The following is a 16620-nucleotide window of genomic DNA, read 5'->3' on the forward strand; positions in this document are numbered from 1 at the left end:
CATCAGCTAATGTCACAGTGATTCTAGAGCAGAGAGTCCGGGCACATCCTTATCAGCTATAGTCACAGTGATTCTAGAGGAGAGAGTCCGGGCACATCCATATCAGCTATAGTCACAGTGATTCTAGAGCAGAGAGTCCGGGCACATCCTTATCAGCTATAGTCACAATGATTCTAGAGGAGAGAGTCTGGGCACATCCTTATCAGCTATAGTCACAGTGATTCTAGAGGAGAGAGTCCGGGCACATCCTTATCAGCTATAGTCACAGTGATTCTAGAGAGAGTCCGGGCACATCCACATCAGCTATAGTCACAGTGATTCTAGAGCAGAGAGTCCGGGCACATCCACATCAGATATAGTCACAGTGATTCTAGAGCAGAGAGTCCGGGCACATCCACATCAGATATAGTCACAGTGATTCTAGAGCAGAGAGTCCGGGCACATTCACATCAGCTATAGTCACAGTGATTCTAGAGGAGAGAGTCCGGGCACATCCACATCAGATATAGTCACAGTGATTCTAGAGGAGAGAGTCCCAGCTCATCCGTATCGGTGATAGTCACAGTCATTCTAGAGCAGAGAGTCCGGGCACATCCTTATCAGCTATAGTCACAGTGATTCTAGAGGAGAGAGTCCGGGCACATCCACATCAGATATAGTCACAGTGATTCTAGAGGAGAGAGTCCGGGCACATCCTTATCAGCTATAGTCACAGTGATTCTAGAGGAGAGAGTCTGGGCACATCCTTATCAGCTATAGTCACAGTGATTCTAGAGGAGAGAGTCCGGGCACATCCTTATCAGCTATAGTCACAGTGATTCTAGAGAGAGTCCGGGCACATCCACATCAGCTATAGTCACAGTGATTCTAGAGCAGAGAGTCCGGGCACATCCACATCAGATATAGTCACAGTGATTCTAGAGCAGAGAGTCCGGGCACATCCACATCAGATATAGTCACAGTGATTCTAGAGCAGAGAGTCCGGGCACATTCACATCAGCTATAGTCACAGTGATTCTAGAGGAGAGAGTCCGGGCACATCCACATCAGATATAGTCACAGTGATTCTAGAGGAGAGAGTCCGGGCACATCCTTATCAGCTATAGTCACAGTGATTCTAGAGCAGAGAGTCCGGGCACATCCACATCAGATATAGTCACAGTGATTCCAGCGGAGAGAGTCCCGGCACATCCTTATCAGCGATAGTCACAGTGATTCCAGCGGAGAGAGTCCCGGCACATCCTTATCAGCGATAGTCACAGTGATTCCAGCGGAGAGAGTCCCAGCACATCCGTATCGGTGATAGTCACAGTCATTCTAGAGCAGAGAGTCCGGGCACATCCACATCAGATATAGTCACAGTGATTCCAGCAGAGAGAGTCCGGGCACATCCACATCAGATATAGTCACAGTGATTCCAGCAGAGAGAGTCCGGGCACATCCACATCAGCTATAGTCACAATGATTCTAGAGGAGAGAGTCTGGGCACATCCTTATCAGCTATAGTCACAGTGATTCTAGAGGAGAGAGTCCGGGCACATCCTTATCAGCTATAGTCACAGTGATTCTAGAGAGAGTCCGGGCACATCCACATCAGCTATAGTCACAGTGATTCTAGAGCAGAGAGTCCGGGCACATCCACATCAGATATAGTCACAGTGATTCTAGAGCAGAGAGTCCGGGCACATCCACATCAGATATAGTCACAGTGATTCTAGAGCAGAGAGTCCGGGCACATTCACATCAGCTATAGTCACAGTGATTCTAGAGGAGAGAGTCCGGGCACATCCACATCAGATATAGTCACAGTGATTCTAGAGGAGAGAGTCCCAGCTCATCCGTATCGGTGATAGTCACAGTCATTCTAGAGCAGAGAGTCCGGGCACATCCTTATCAGCTATAGTCACAGTGATTCTAGAGGAGAGAGTCCGGGCACATCCACATCAGATATAGTCACAGTGATTCTAGAGGAGAGAGTCCGGGCACATCCTTATCAGCTATAGTCACAGTGATTCTAGAGCAGAGAGTCCGGGCACATCCACATCAGATATAGTCACAGTGATTCCAGCGGAGAGAGTCCCGGCACATCCTTATCAGCGATAGTCACAGTGATTCCAGCGGAGAGAGTCCCGGCACATCCTTATCAGCGATAGTCACAGTGATTCCAGCGGAGAGAGTCCCAGCACATCCGTATCGGTGATAGTCACAGTCATTCTAGAGGAGAGAGTCAATGACTCTGTAGTGATGGCCCCAGTACTCCCATAGTGGTCATCGCTACAGGTGCTTCTTACAAAATTAGAATATCATCAGAAAGTTAATTTATTTCAGTTTTTCAATACATAAAGTGAAACTCGTATATTATCCCCTTTCTGACATTAGACGTACCATCCTGTCGAGGTGGTATGGGCCCGTATGACCACTGACGGGATAGTACGTTTAACGCGATCAGCTGCTCTCACAGGGAGCGTGGCCGGGTGTCAGCTGACTATAGCAGCAGACATCAGGCACTATGTGCCAGGAGCTGTCACGGACCGCTCCTGGCACATTAACCCCCGCAACACTGCGATCAAACATGATCGCAGCGTTCCGGCGGCATAGGGAAGCATTGCGCAGGGAGGGGGCTCCCTGCATGCTTTCCTGAGCCCCGAGCATCTCCTCCCTGCAGGCTCCGGATCCAAAATGGCCGCGGGGCTCCTTCTGGGTTCTGAAGGGAGGTGGCTTTCAAGCGCCTGCTTAGAGCAGGCGCCGGGAAGCCTCTATGCAGTGCCTGTCAGATCTCTGATCTGACATAGTGCATTGAAAAGTGTCAGATCAGCGATCTGTCACTATACTCTGATGTCCCCCTACCCCCGGAGCAATGTAAAAAAAATATTTACATGTGTAAAAAAAAAATTCCTAAATAAAGAAAAAAATATATATTCTTCCAATAAATATATTTCTTTATCTAAATAAAAAAGACAATAAAAGTACACACATTTAGTACCGCCGCGTCCGTAACAACCCTGCCTATAAAACTGTCCCACTAGTTAACCTCCCTCAGTGAACACCATAAAAAAAGAGGCAAAAAACGATGCTTTATTATCATTACGCCGAACAAAAAGTGGAATAACACGTGATCAAAAAGACGGATGTAAATAACCATGGTACCGCTGAAAATGTCGTCTTGTCCCGCAAAAAGCAAGCTGCCATACAGCGTCATCAGCGTAAAAATAAGTTATAGTCCTCAGAATAAAGTTGTTAAGTCCTTCTCAGTCCCTGGCTTACTAGAGGTAGGGATCCTAAGTAAATGACACGCAAACAAGGTATTGTGTGATCATGTACAGGGGAAGCCCAGGAGCACATCTCTCTCTCTGGGCTTTGCCCTCCCTTTATATAGAAAAGAATTATTCTTTTACAGACATGCGCACAAGCGCTCATATTTCACTATCTCTTACATAAACAATCTATACCAGTCTTTATCAGTAGAAAGTTACATCATCTGGAAGGTGAATAAAGGCTGCTATTGAAAGAAGGAATGCACACATGATTACTTCCATAAAAGGAAATGTCAAGTCAGCAGAAATGTATCTTGTTGTAAGCGAGATTTCTCAGGAAGAAGACAAGACGGATTCCTTTAGTTCAGTCTGATCTCCACAATTCCCCCCTTTGACATTTTCTTTTATTTATTTTATTACCACAGGGCCAAAGACAAAGCCTTTATTTGGTATTACACATGTACATGCTTGTATTCAATAAGAGAATCAAATCTAGTATTAATTCTTCCGTTTAACTCTCGCAACCTTTTCTTTGTTTTGCAATAAGTACAGATATTACAAAGGGATAGCAAAATAAGCGCAATAATCAGTATTAGCAAAGGATAACATAAGAGAAGAAGGAAAAAAAACTTTATACTCTTGCATCTATTACACAAAGTTTATCTGTGCATACTGAGATACTCTTGAGCACAATCTGGAATAGTACGTATATGACTACAATAATCATAACTATATGTATTATGCTCTGCATAATCCCAGCAACCCACCCACCGATTCCTCTGAACCAGTTGGCTGGGTAAAGAAAAGGTATCTGACCACCAGCTATCCTTATTCTGGTCATTGTCTTTGTCATACTGATCTCTGAGTCGTTGTACGTCCTTTAATTTAAATCTCATACTCATAGTACTATTCGGGTCTATATAATGACAGCAGGTGGGTCCGATGATTTGACACATACCCCCTTGTGAGGCAGTTAGGTAATCCAATACCAGGGTATGTTGGTTAGTGACTATTATAAGCTGATTCTGTACAGCTATACTAGTGTTTAGTATATCCAATATATCCCAGATCTGATCATCTAGATAATCCGTGGCTCTAACTAATTTATCCCACATCTGTGTTAACATAGGATAAATAAAAATGGTACTAGCAATTTTGTTAGGAATTCCCATTTGTACTATATGTGGCCTCCCCGAGGGACGTGGTGAGTTATCTGCAGCTCTTTTATACAGTGTGTGCTTGGGCACGGCTTGCATATTCACTTGTTTATTTGAAATTATGAATGTAGCCGGGGTTAGGCGTCCTAATGTACAAGTACCCTTTATACCTACGGGAAGCCATTTATATGCTCCTTCTCCGCATATCCAAAATGTACCTTCAGGCAGATCCCATAGAGCTGAGTGCTGCAATACCAATCTGTGAGCCAAGTCCACAAATCTAGATACATTCTGAAGCATACACCAAGAGGGTTTTTGTCCCAAGGGGCTACAGTACCCGGCTGCGGGATTCCCACATACAGGCATTCCTTTGATATACTCATTGGATTCATTACAAACCAGGTTCCCCAGCTTACTTGTACAACTGTCTGCATCACCTTGGGGGAACAATTTAGAATGTTTCCATTTTCTATTATGTATGTATCTTTCCAATACTACAGGTTTGAAAGCATCAGAGGGGGGGACGGTTGTACTGAAACTAAGCTGTAGATTTTCTGTGGGGACCTGTCCTAAATTAGTTAATCCAGTCTTATTTCTAGGTACCCATTTTCCTCCCCTAAATGCTAAATATTGTAGATGTGTGTTACTCCCTGAGAGATTACCCTGCCACCAAGGAAATTCTACCCATCCCACAATTGGTATGGCGATTGTAGTATTCCACAGCCTAGCATTACCAATTTGGTTGTTGGCCAGGTTGTCTGAACAATTAGGCCAAGCGAATATTTCTTCTGCTAATACGGGAACTGCTAGAAAAGGTATACTTGTGGCTGATACCGGCGAATGGGTACAGATCCAACAATCTGTCAGGGTTTGTGTATTGTTTAACAAGTCATGCACTAATTTTCTATGATGTTGTACGAATCTATTGTTCAAAGGGGCTAGAGAATTCAGTCTATCCCACGCCTCCGTTGAGGTTATCATTATTAACATCAATATCATGAGTTTATACTGCTTTTCTTGCAATGGCTTGCATGTATCCATGATGCCTTTCCTTCAAGCTTGACTGATGTAGGTGTTGTCAACAGGACTTGGAAGGGTCCGTCAAACCTTGGTTCTAGAGCCTTTCTGGTGTGTCTTTTTACATAGACTTGATCACCTGGTTCCAACTTGTGACTTCCTTCTGTGTTGTCAGGATCTGGAAGGGAAGCAAAAACTTGTGCATGCACCTTAGTTAATTGTTTCTGAAGATTTTGCACATAAGAAGTCAATGACTCAATATTTAACACAAGTTGCTGTGGAAAATAACATCCTAAATTGGCAGTCCTGCCAAACAAAATTTCATATGGAGACAGTTTAGTCTTACCCCTTGGGGTATTGCGTATTGAGTAAAGGGCCAGTGGAAGGCATTCTGTCCAAGGCTTTCCTGTTTCAGCCATGGCTTTCTGTATTTTTAATTTTAAAGTTCCATTCATGCGTTCTACCTTACCAGAACTTTGAGGATGATACGGAGTGTGTAACTGACTTTCAACACCCAACATTTTCAGTACATTTTGAAATATTTCTCCAGTGAAATGAGTACCCCTATCTGACTCGATCACTTCAGGGAGACCGTAACGGGGTATCAGTTCGGCAACTAGCTTTACAGCAGTGTTTTTAGCTGAAGCCTTCCGAACTGGATAGGCCTCTGGCCACCCCGAGAACATGTCCACACATACCAACACATACTCATACCCATTACTTTTTGGCAGCTGGATAAAGTCTATTTGTAATCGCTGAAACGGGTAGAGAGGTCGGACGTGGTGCTTCATAGGGGTCTTTGCTGTCTGTCCGGGATTATGTGTCAGGCATATAACGCATGCAGCACAATAGTCTCTTGCATAGTTGCCAAAACCTGGAGCCAACCAGACTTGCTTTGCCAGTAGTGTCATTGCATTTGCAGACACATGAGTAGGGTGGTGCAGTCCACCAACTACAATCGGATACCAGGCTCTAGGTAGACATATTAGTCCATCTTTCTTCCAAATTCCCGCTTGTTCTTCTGCCCCTTCCTTTTTCCACCTGTCCCTCTCCTCTTCTCCTGCATCTTCCTGTGCTTGTCTCAGTCTATCTTCAGTATTTTCTGTGAGGTTTACAGTATGGACCTGTTGTAAGGGTTTGACAGCTGCTGCTTTGGCTGCTTTATCAGCCCTATCATTTCCCCTAGATTCCCTAGTGTCGAGTCTCACATGTGCAGCTACCTTGATTACTGCTACTTCTTTTGTTTCTTGTGCAGCCTCTAAGATCTGTTTGATCAGAGAAGCATGTTTTACAGGTTGTCCTGACGCTGTCATGTAACCTCTAGCTCTCCAGATTACTCCAAAATCAAACACAATACCATGTGCATACCTAGAATCAGTGTATATATTAGCTGTCTGGTTCTCAGCTATTTTAAGAGCTTCAATCAATGCTGTTAGTTCTGCTTCTTGTGCAGATTGTTTCGGTGGAAGCGGTTCTGCTTTGAGAGTTTCAGATTCTGACACAACTGCATACCCTGTATGGAAGTTACCTGTGTCATCTGCAAACCTACTACCATCTATAAACAGCTCTAAATCTGGATTTTGAAGTGGTGTTTCGGATACATTGGGTAAGCCTACTGTTTCTTGTAAAATGAGCTCTGTACAATCATGTGTGTCTGTAGGGAAAAAATTTGCGTGTGGATCAGTGTCCTTATTCCCCCCTTCAGACTCGAGAGGTAGCAGTGTAGCTATATTGAGAGTCTGAAGCCTAGCAAATGTGATAGTAGAGGGGAGCAACAAAGAACACTGTAGCCGCAAATGTCTGGCCATGGAAATGTGTTTTGGTTGGACCTGGTTTAATATCCCATAAACATCATGTGTAGTTTGAACTGTGAGTGGATACTCTAGGACAATTTCTGATGCTTTGTCCAACAATAGTGAGACAGCAACAACTACACGTACACAGGTTGGCGCTGCTCTAGCTACGGGATCTAACCTTGCTGAAAGATATGCAATTGGTCTTTGTTTCCCTGCATGCTTCTGGGTAAGAACTCCTGTAGCATGGGAATCAACTTCTGCAGCCATAAGCTGAAACGGTTTGGTGTAGTCTGGTAGCCCTAACGCTGGAGCTGAAACAAGGGCATCTTTTAATTGTTGGAACGAAATCTGACCTTCTTTTGTCAACAAATAAGGTTCACTTTTTACACAGTCATACAGTGGTTGCATTAGTTGACTGGCATGTATAATCCATTGTCTACAATGAGACACTATTCCTAAAAATGCTCGTAGCTGTTTATGATTTCTAGGCTCATTCATCTGTCTTATTGCTTCAGTTCTTTGAGGTGTAAGATGCTTTTTACCTTGAGAAATGCAATGACCTAGAAAGACCACTTTGGTCTGACAAACTTGTAGCTTTTGTCTATTCACTTTACACCCTTCTTTTTCTAAAAAACATAGTAAACTCACAGTGGACCTTTCTGCAGTTTCTAGATCTGGGCAGCAAAGTAGTAGGTCATCCACATACTGCAAAATTACTACCTGTGGTTCGGGTTCAAACCTCTGAAGGACTGTTTGTAGGGCATTTGAATAAAGAGTAGGGGAGTGTATCATTCCCTGTGGAAGGCGTGTCCACGCCAACTGTTTGCCCTTAAATGTAAATGCAAACAAATGCCAACTGTCTTGGTGTAAAGGAACCGAGAAAAATGCATTTGAAAGATCTATTACAGTAAATACTTGAGAACTGGCTGGTATCTGTGATAGTAACGTATGAGGATTGGGTACAACTGGGGTGATTGGATCTAGAACTTTGTTTATTTCTCTTAAATCATGTACCATACGATATTTGGGCATAGAACTCTTATCAAGAGTTCTCTTTTTGACTGGATACAGAGGAGTGTTAGCAGGTGATTGTATCTCTACCAAAACTCCTTTCTCTTTATATCCCTCTATCTGTTTTGTAATCGCTAGTTCCTGCTGGGCACTCACACGGTATTGTCTGAGCTGTGGGAGAACAGTTCCTGGTTGCACAGATAGTTTTACAGGAGAGATATGCAATAGTCCCACATCGGTGTCACCCTGTGCCCACAGTGTTTCTGGGACCATTGAGAGGTCTAGATCTGTGGTGTACTCTTTTTCTTCAGCATAATCCTCAAAAGCCTGAATTCTAACATATTGTTCTAATGTTTCTGCATCATCAGGGATAGTCAGTATAACTGTGCCATCTTCCCTAAAATTGATGTTAGCTTCTAATTTCTTTAGGACATCAGTTCCTAACAAACATGTTGGGGCACCTCTGGCATACAAAAATCTGGATGCAAAACATTTAGGTCCTAATGAGACCTCTAGGGGCACAGTATATGGTAGTGTTCGAATTACCCCATCATAACCCTCAGCAAAAGTTGTTTGTTCTGAAATATCTTCCGGATTCGGAAGAAAATCTTGATTCAAAATTGAGGAAGTTGCACCTGTATCTATCAAAAATGGAATCTCTCTCCCCCCTACATTCACCTGTATTATAGGTCTTCTAGCTGGTAGGGAAGTTTGTAACACATCGAGTCAATCTGAATCTGGTATGGGACCATCTATGATGGTAGATTTCTGCTGGTTGTCCGTTTGGGGAGGGTTATTTCTGGGAACAAATTTGCCTGACTTTATATCTGCCAACTTCTTCCTGCACTCTCTTTGGAAATGACCTGGCTTTTTACAGTAGTGGCAAGGAAAGTTGTGTCTCACTCTTCCTCCTGTATTAGCTTGTGCTATTCTAACAGGCTTACGATTCTCTCTCATATCCATGACTATTCCTAAACATCGTTGTTTCACAATATTTGGTTGTTCAATTGTTCTCCAATCTGGAGTAGAGGATTTAAATTTTTCTCTGATTTTCGGATCTAGCCCCTCTATTAATTGTTTTGTAAAAAGTCTCCTTACTGAAGCATCAGTCAAATCCAATCCTTCATCCCTAAAGCTATTTTCTAATTCTTGACTATATTCTTCAATACTTTGCCCAAATTTCTGCATAATCACACCCGTAGATCCCCTTTCCCTCTGTTTTTCTCTCATGAAAATTATTAATGCCTCTGTGAACTGGGTACCTGATGCTTCTGTCTGTAAGGCACCCCCTTCTGCCACTGGTCTATTGGGCTGTAGGTGTGTCAATAATTCCTGAAAAAGTCCGGGGGACATTTTCATTCTACATAATTCTTCCCCGTCCGCCCAGACCCCAGCATGAGTCTGCATGATTTGTTGTATGTATTGTGCAAATCGGATGGGATATTGAGTGGGATCAGGCGCATTATGCAGGAGGGACATACCTTCAGCAGGGGACCAAGGAAAATACTGTCGGGTCTGGTGATATCTAGTTCCCATTACCCCGTCAGCACCAGGTTCCCTAAAGGGTCTTGGTACTACCCTAACAGGGGCAAGTACAGCGCCATGTCTAGGTGTACCACAGACTAGGCAATCATTTCTCCAATCTGGATTTTGTTGTCCACAGTGTGAACATACCCATCCTCCTACCCCACCAAGATTGGGATACAAGGCTGGAAATTGTTTTCCTCCTTCTGCTCCTCCAGATGGTACAAGTGATTGGGCTTTTGGATCTAGGTAAGGTGGTGGGATTATGTCACAACTTTTTCCCTTCCCCATAATCCATTTGGAAGTGTCTGGATCATACTTCCAATTCTCCTCTTTAGCTGTTTTTGAGACCTCTATCATACAGTGTATGATTTCTTCCCACCCATTGTCTTTGATAATTCCACCTCGTTCTTTACTCAGTCTTTCCCATTCAGTGCTAAACATAAGTGCTTCTGAAATTCCCAATTTTTCTCTTACCCTTCTAATCTGACTTCTGACTGTCTTCCCACATCTTTCCTGTATGATATCTGCTGCTTCCACTTGTCCTAAGACGGTTTTTGTCTGTTTATTTCCCATTTTTCTTTTTTATTTTTTTTCAATATTAGCTATTTCTACCCCAGGTGACGTTTGGACAATCACTTATCCTAGGTGATGTCTCGTTGCCTTCTCTCCTAGGGAGCTAAAATATTGAAGGGCTGATCTGCTCCATTCTTTCTAATGTGCAGAATGTACTTAAGTGCTATTATGCACGCAAACAGACCCAGCAACACCATACAGATCACAAAACTTTCTGTGTCAGTTAGCATACTTGTCCCAGGCTCATGGACCCGCGTCCTGGGCTCATTCTATCAAACCTTATCCAGAAATGAAGGAGGTTAAGCACTTAAATGAGAGTCAAGCATGGGCGGAGGTCTCCCCGAAAGGACGCAACCACATGACCCAGTTAGGCTGACTTCCGTGTATAAGGCTTATACCCCAACTATTTCGGCTTATTTTTCTACGCACTTTTGCTCTTCTTTCACAACATACCACAACCTTCACACTGTTCACACACTGCCAGGGACAGGACTCATAAATCTATACAATATAGTAACCCGAGTTTTATAGGTATCTACTCACTACTAGACTAACCCAGCGTGACACGGCTCATAGAGATCTTTCGGATAATACAAGGCAGATAAAAGAGAACTAATAATGTCTCTTACCTGGCCAGGTTTTTCAGTTCATTTGCCGTCCATTATCCCAGATCTCCATTGTCCGTATCTGCAGGTGAATCTCGAGCAAATACTCTCATCTCGGGTCCCTGTTCGGTGCGCCAAAGAAATGTTAAGTCCTTCTCAGTCCCTGGCTTACTAGAGGTAGGGATCCTAAGTAAATGACACGCAAACAAGGTATTGTGTGATCATGTACAGGGGAAGCCCAGGAGCACATCTCTCTCTCTGGGCTTTGCCCTCCCTTTATATAGAAAAGAATTATTCTTTTACAGACATGCGCACAAGCGCTCATATTTCACTATCTCTTACATAAACAATCTATACCAGTCTTTATCAGTAGAAAGTTACATCATCTGGAAGGTGAATGAAAGGCTGCTATTGAAAGAAGGAATGCACACATGATTACTTCCATAAAAGGAAATGTCAAGTCAGCAGAAATGTATCTTGTTGTAAGCGAGATTTCTCAGGAAGAAGACAAGACGGATTCCTTTAGTTCAGTCTGATCTCCACAAAGTGATGCAAAAATAATTATTTTTTTATATAAAAGTTTTTGTTGTGTAAAAGTGCCAAAACATAAAAAAATGATATAAATGAGGTATCGCTGTAATCGTTCTGACCCGAAGAATAAAACTGCTTTATCAATTTTACCAAACGTGGAACGGTATAAGCGTCCCCCAAAAGAAATGCATGAATAGCTGGTTTTTGGTCATTCTGCCTCTCAAAAATCGGAATAAAAAGCGATCAAAAAATGTCACATGCTCGAAAATGGTACCAACAAAGACCTCACATGACTCTGTGGACCAAAATATGGAAAAATTATAGCTCTCAAAATGTGGAGACACAAAAACTATTTTTTGCAATAAAAAGCGTCTTTTAGTGTGTGACGGCTGCCAATCATAAAAATCCGCTAAAAACCTGCTATAAAAGTAAATCCAACCCCCCCCCCCCCTTTATCACCCCCTTAGTTAGGGAAAAATAATAAAATTTAAAAAAATTACTTACTTCCATTTTCCCATTAGGGTTAGGGCTAAAGATAGGGTTGGGGCTAAAGTTAGGGTTTGGATTACATTTACGGTTGGGTTTAGGGTTGGGTCTGGTTAGGGTTATGGTTGGGATTAGGGTTAGGGGTGTGTCAGGGTTAGAGGTGTGGTTAGGGTGACCGTTGGAATTAGGGTTAGGGGTGTGTTTGGGTTAGGGTTTCAGTTATAATTGGGGGGCTTCCACTGTTTAGGCACATCAGGGGCTCTCCAAACGCGACATGGCGTCCGATCTCAATTCCAGCCAATTCTGAGGTTGAAAAAGTAAAACTCCTCCTTCCCTTCTGAGCTCTCCCGTGCGCCCAAACAGGGGTTTACCCCAACATATGGGGTATCAGCATACTCAGGAAAAATTGGACAACTTTTGGGGTCCAATTTCTCCTGTTACCCTTGGGAAAATACAAAAAGCGGGGGCTAAAAAAATAATTTTTGTGGAAAAAAAAAAAGGATTTTTTATTTTCACAGCTCTGTGTTATAAACTGTAGTGAAACACTTGGGGTTCAAAGTGCTCAACACACATCTAGATAAGGTCCTTGGGGGGGTCTAGTTTCCAATATGGGGTCACTTGTGGGGGGTTTCTACTGTTTAGGTACATTAGGGGCTCTGCAAATGCAACGTGACGCCTGCAGACCAATCCATCTAAGTCTGCATTCCAAATAGCGCTCCTTCTCTTCCGAGCTCTGCCATGCGCCCAAACAGTGGTTCCCCCCCCCCCACATATGGGGTATCAGCGTACTCAGGACAAATTGGACAACAACTTTTGTGGTCCAATTTCTCCTGATACCCTTGGTAAAATAAAACAAATTGGAGCTGAAGTAAATTTTTTGTGAAAAAAGTTAAATGTTCATTTTTCAGTTTTTTTCATTCCAAAAATTCCTGTGAAGCACCTGAAGGTGCACCTTGAGGGGTGTAGTTTTTAGAATGGTGTCACACTTGGGTATTTTCTATTATATAGACCCCTCAAAGTGACTTCAAATGTGATGTGATCCCTAAAAAAAATGGTGTTGTAAAAATAAGAAATTGCTGGTCAAATTTTAACCCTTATAACTCCTTAACAAAAAAAATTTTGGTTCCAAAATTGTGCTGATGTAAAGTAGACATGTGGGAAATGTTACTTATTAAGTATTTTGTGTGACATATCTCTGTGATTTAAGGGCATAAAAATTCAAAGTTGGAAAATTGCGAAATTTAAAAAATTTTCGCCAAATTTCCATTTTTTTTCACAAACGCAGGTAATATCAAAGAAATTTTACCACTATCATGAAGTACAATATATCACGAGAAAACAATGTCAGAATCACCGCCGGGATCCATTGAAGCGTTCCAGAGTTATAACCTCATAAACGGACAGTGGTCAGAATTGTAAAAATTGGCCCGGTCATTAACGTGCAAACCACCCTTGGGGGTAAAGGGGTTAAGTGGTAAAATCAGAATTGCAATGTTTGCTAAAAAAAAATAAATAAATAAATAAATTGCGCAATTTTCCGATACCTGTAGCGTCTCCATTTTTCGTGATCTGGGGTCGGGTGAGGGCTTATTTTTTGCATGCCGAGCTGACGTTTTTAATGATACCATTTTGGTGCAGATGTGATCTTTTGATCGTTTTGACTTTGAAAGGATTATGTAGTGTCATTACAAACAGATTGATGTATTTCAAGTGTTTATTTCTGTGAATGTTGATGATTATGGCTTACAGCCAATGAAAACCCAAAATTCATTATCTCAGTAAATTAGAATAATTTATAACACCAGCTTGAAAAATGATTTTAAAATCTGAAATGTTGGCCTACTGAAATGTATGTTCAGTAAAGGCAATCAATACTTGGTCGGGGCTCCTTTTGTCTAATATTAAAAACCTTACCATATGTCAAAGTTGACCTCAGTGTGTGAATAAGGGCAGACAAAAGCATCGGGTCCCAACCAGAGTACACCAGTCTGGGGAAGCCTTTAAATGTAATTTCCAGCTCAGGAAAGGGAGGCTCCTTTTGCATCAATTACTTGAATTGCTGTTTTTTGTTTTTGCGCCCCCCCCTTTCCCCTAAAAAACTAACTAAAGTTACATGATTGGGGAGCCTACTGAAACAGTCTGGGGGGGGGGGGGGGGGGGCTTTTTAAATGCTTAGGAAGCCTTTGCAGGAGTCTGTTAATTATTCTAATTTACTGAGATAATCATTTTTGGGTTTTCATTGGCTGTAAGCCATAATCATAAACAGAAATAAACACTAGAAATAGCAAACAGTATCCATGTGCTTGATTGACCAGCAAACTTGCCTGACCTTAACCCCATAAATGGGTATTGTTAAGAGGAAGATGAGAGACACCAGACCCAACAATGCAGATGAGATGAAGGCTGCTATCAAAGCAACCTGGGCTTCCATAACACCTCAGCAGTGCCACAGACTGATCGCCTCCATGCCACGACGCATTGATCCAGTAATTTATGCAAAAGGAGCCCCAACCAAGTATTGAGTGCATTTACTGAACATACATTTCAGTAGGCCGACATTTCGGATTTTACAATCACTTTTCAAGCTGGTGTTATGAAATATTCTAATTTCCTGAGATACTGGACTTTTGGGTTTTGATTGACTGTAAGCCATAATCATCAACATTAACAGAAATAAACACTTGAAATAGATCACTCTGTTTCTAATGACTCTATATAATATGAGTGTCACTTTTTGTGTTGAAGAACTGAAATAAATTAACTTTTTGATGATATTCTAATTTTGTGAGAAGCTCCTGTATAACACCATCCACAGTGATTCTGTAGGGATATGTGTGTCTATGAGGCTGTAAGTTTGACTTAGTCCATATTCGGGCTGCAAGTCTCCTATGACATACACCCTCCTGAGCCCTGCCTTATATTGAGAACTATCCTCCGGTCATCAGTGTAAGATTTGTGGGGTTTGGACACCCAGCACCCCCCCCACCGAGCAGCTGAAATCAGTGTAAGAAGTGAGTGTTTCTGCATATAAGCTCCTATTCTTTCCAACGCCAGCTGATCCGCACTACCCAGCAGCTGCCACTAAGTGGTGTACTGTGCTGTTACACTTCATTAGGTCAGCAGTGGTGGTAATAACAGCTGATCTGGGGGGTTCTGGATGTCAGCCCCCTGCAATTTTAAATTGATGACCTGAGGATCGATGATGAGTGTAAAAGTAGTGGACAAACGCTTTAAGTGTGGTCATAGCTAAGTGGTTAAGTACACCAGTTGTTGGGATGATGAATGGATACACCTCAGTAACCCTACCTGTACCTGAGTAGGGAATCCAATGGTTCTGCATGATCTGTGTTCCAGTATGGTCATGTGAATGAGTTTGGCATGTACATATAACATGTCACTAGACCTTTACACTAACTAACTCCTCATATCATTTACTAGCCTGGAACTAATTGCGTTGTGGAGTCTTTAGATTGAGGTTCTTTTTAGCCACATCCTCTCATTTTTTTTCTCTACAGTTTCCTATCAACATAAATTTTACACAATGGGCAAAAAAGGAAAAATAGGAAAGAGCCGAAAGGATAAATTTTATCATCTGGCTAAGGAAACAGGTAAGCAGTCTTTTCTGCATGTGTAGGGATGTTTCTCAGGAGGATGGGGGATAATAGACAGCGACTATAATATTCCATCTGACCCCTCTGCATGTTTTACTACTGTGTGTTGTGTTCTTGTTTCCAGGGTACCGCTCCCGTTCAGCATTTAAGCTCATTCAGCTTAATAGAAAGTTTCAGTTCCTGCAGAAGGCTCGAGCACTCATTGATCTGTGCGCTGCCCCCGGAGGGTGGTAAGTGGTGGTGCATGCACTTGGCTTGCTGAATTAATGCAAATAAAACATTTAAATCCATATTTTATGTTGGTGTGCAGCTGATGAGGTCACTGTGGCTTTTTCCCTGCATTTTTTTTCTCTATGAATTTTTATTAGTTGGCTTATCTCAATGCTTCTGTCATATGGAACCGCTGAAGAGCTGATATTGTGTCTGGATGTACATGCCAAAGTACTGTATATGTAACACAAGAATAAGACACGTCTTTTAGACGTATATGGGGATTTGAGTATAGAAGGAATTGTATGGGTCTCCTTTGCCATGATTGCCCTATTAGGCTATGTGCATACGGCATCTTGTTCAGGCAGATTCCATCCAGAGTCCTCCTGAAAAAAGCACCGCAAAAGCTCCCCATGAAATAAACATAATAACGACATGAAAGTATAGTAGATGATGGCATACTTCTGGCGAAACCTCTTCAGGAAAGTGACTGCCATTTTCCTTAAGTGGTTTCGTCTGGAAAAAACTTAATAGGTGTGCCTGCCAACATTTAAAAAACGCTGTGCGTACATAGCACTACTCATTTTTAATGGAGTAGATCAGGGCTGTTGGTCCTCTTTGAATCTTACTGCTAATGACACTTTCTAAATTCACTGTATAGTGATGAAACCCATTTCTCGAAGGCTGGTAAAGAGATTTGTTCTGACAGTCAGTCTATGAATATACCACATATGTGTGTGTATTATATATATATATATATATATATATATATATATATATATATATATATATATATATATATATATATATATATATATATAATTATTATTTTTTTTTCTATT

The 16620-nt window shown here is 42.1% G+C and overlaps 1 protein-coding gene across 1 annotated transcript in view; it reads left to right on the plus strand.

Moving 5' to 3' along the window:
• The window catches only part of FTSJ3 (FtsJ RNA 2'-O-methyltransferase 3), a 74643-nt gene that overhangs the window by 32527 nt on the left and 25496 nt on the right, over nt 1-16620 (plus strand). Inside the window, exons 2-3 of the mRNA XM_069752687.1 lie at nt 15473-15565; nt 15693-15798. Of these exons, the coding sequence (XP_069608788.1) occupies nt 15499-15565; nt 15693-15798 (173 nt within the window). The 5' untranslated portion in view covers nt 15473-15498. The remainder of the gene's footprint in view (nt 1-15472; nt 15566-15692; nt 15799-16620) is intronic.

The sequence above is a fragment of the Ranitomeya imitator genome, chromosome 2 (genome assembly GCF_032444005.1).
Source record: "Ranitomeya imitator isolate aRanImi1 chromosome 2, aRanImi1.pri, whole genome shotgun sequence".
NCBI classification, from domain to species: domain Eukaryota; kingdom Metazoa; phylum Chordata; class Amphibia; order Anura; family Dendrobatidae; genus Ranitomeya; species Ranitomeya imitator.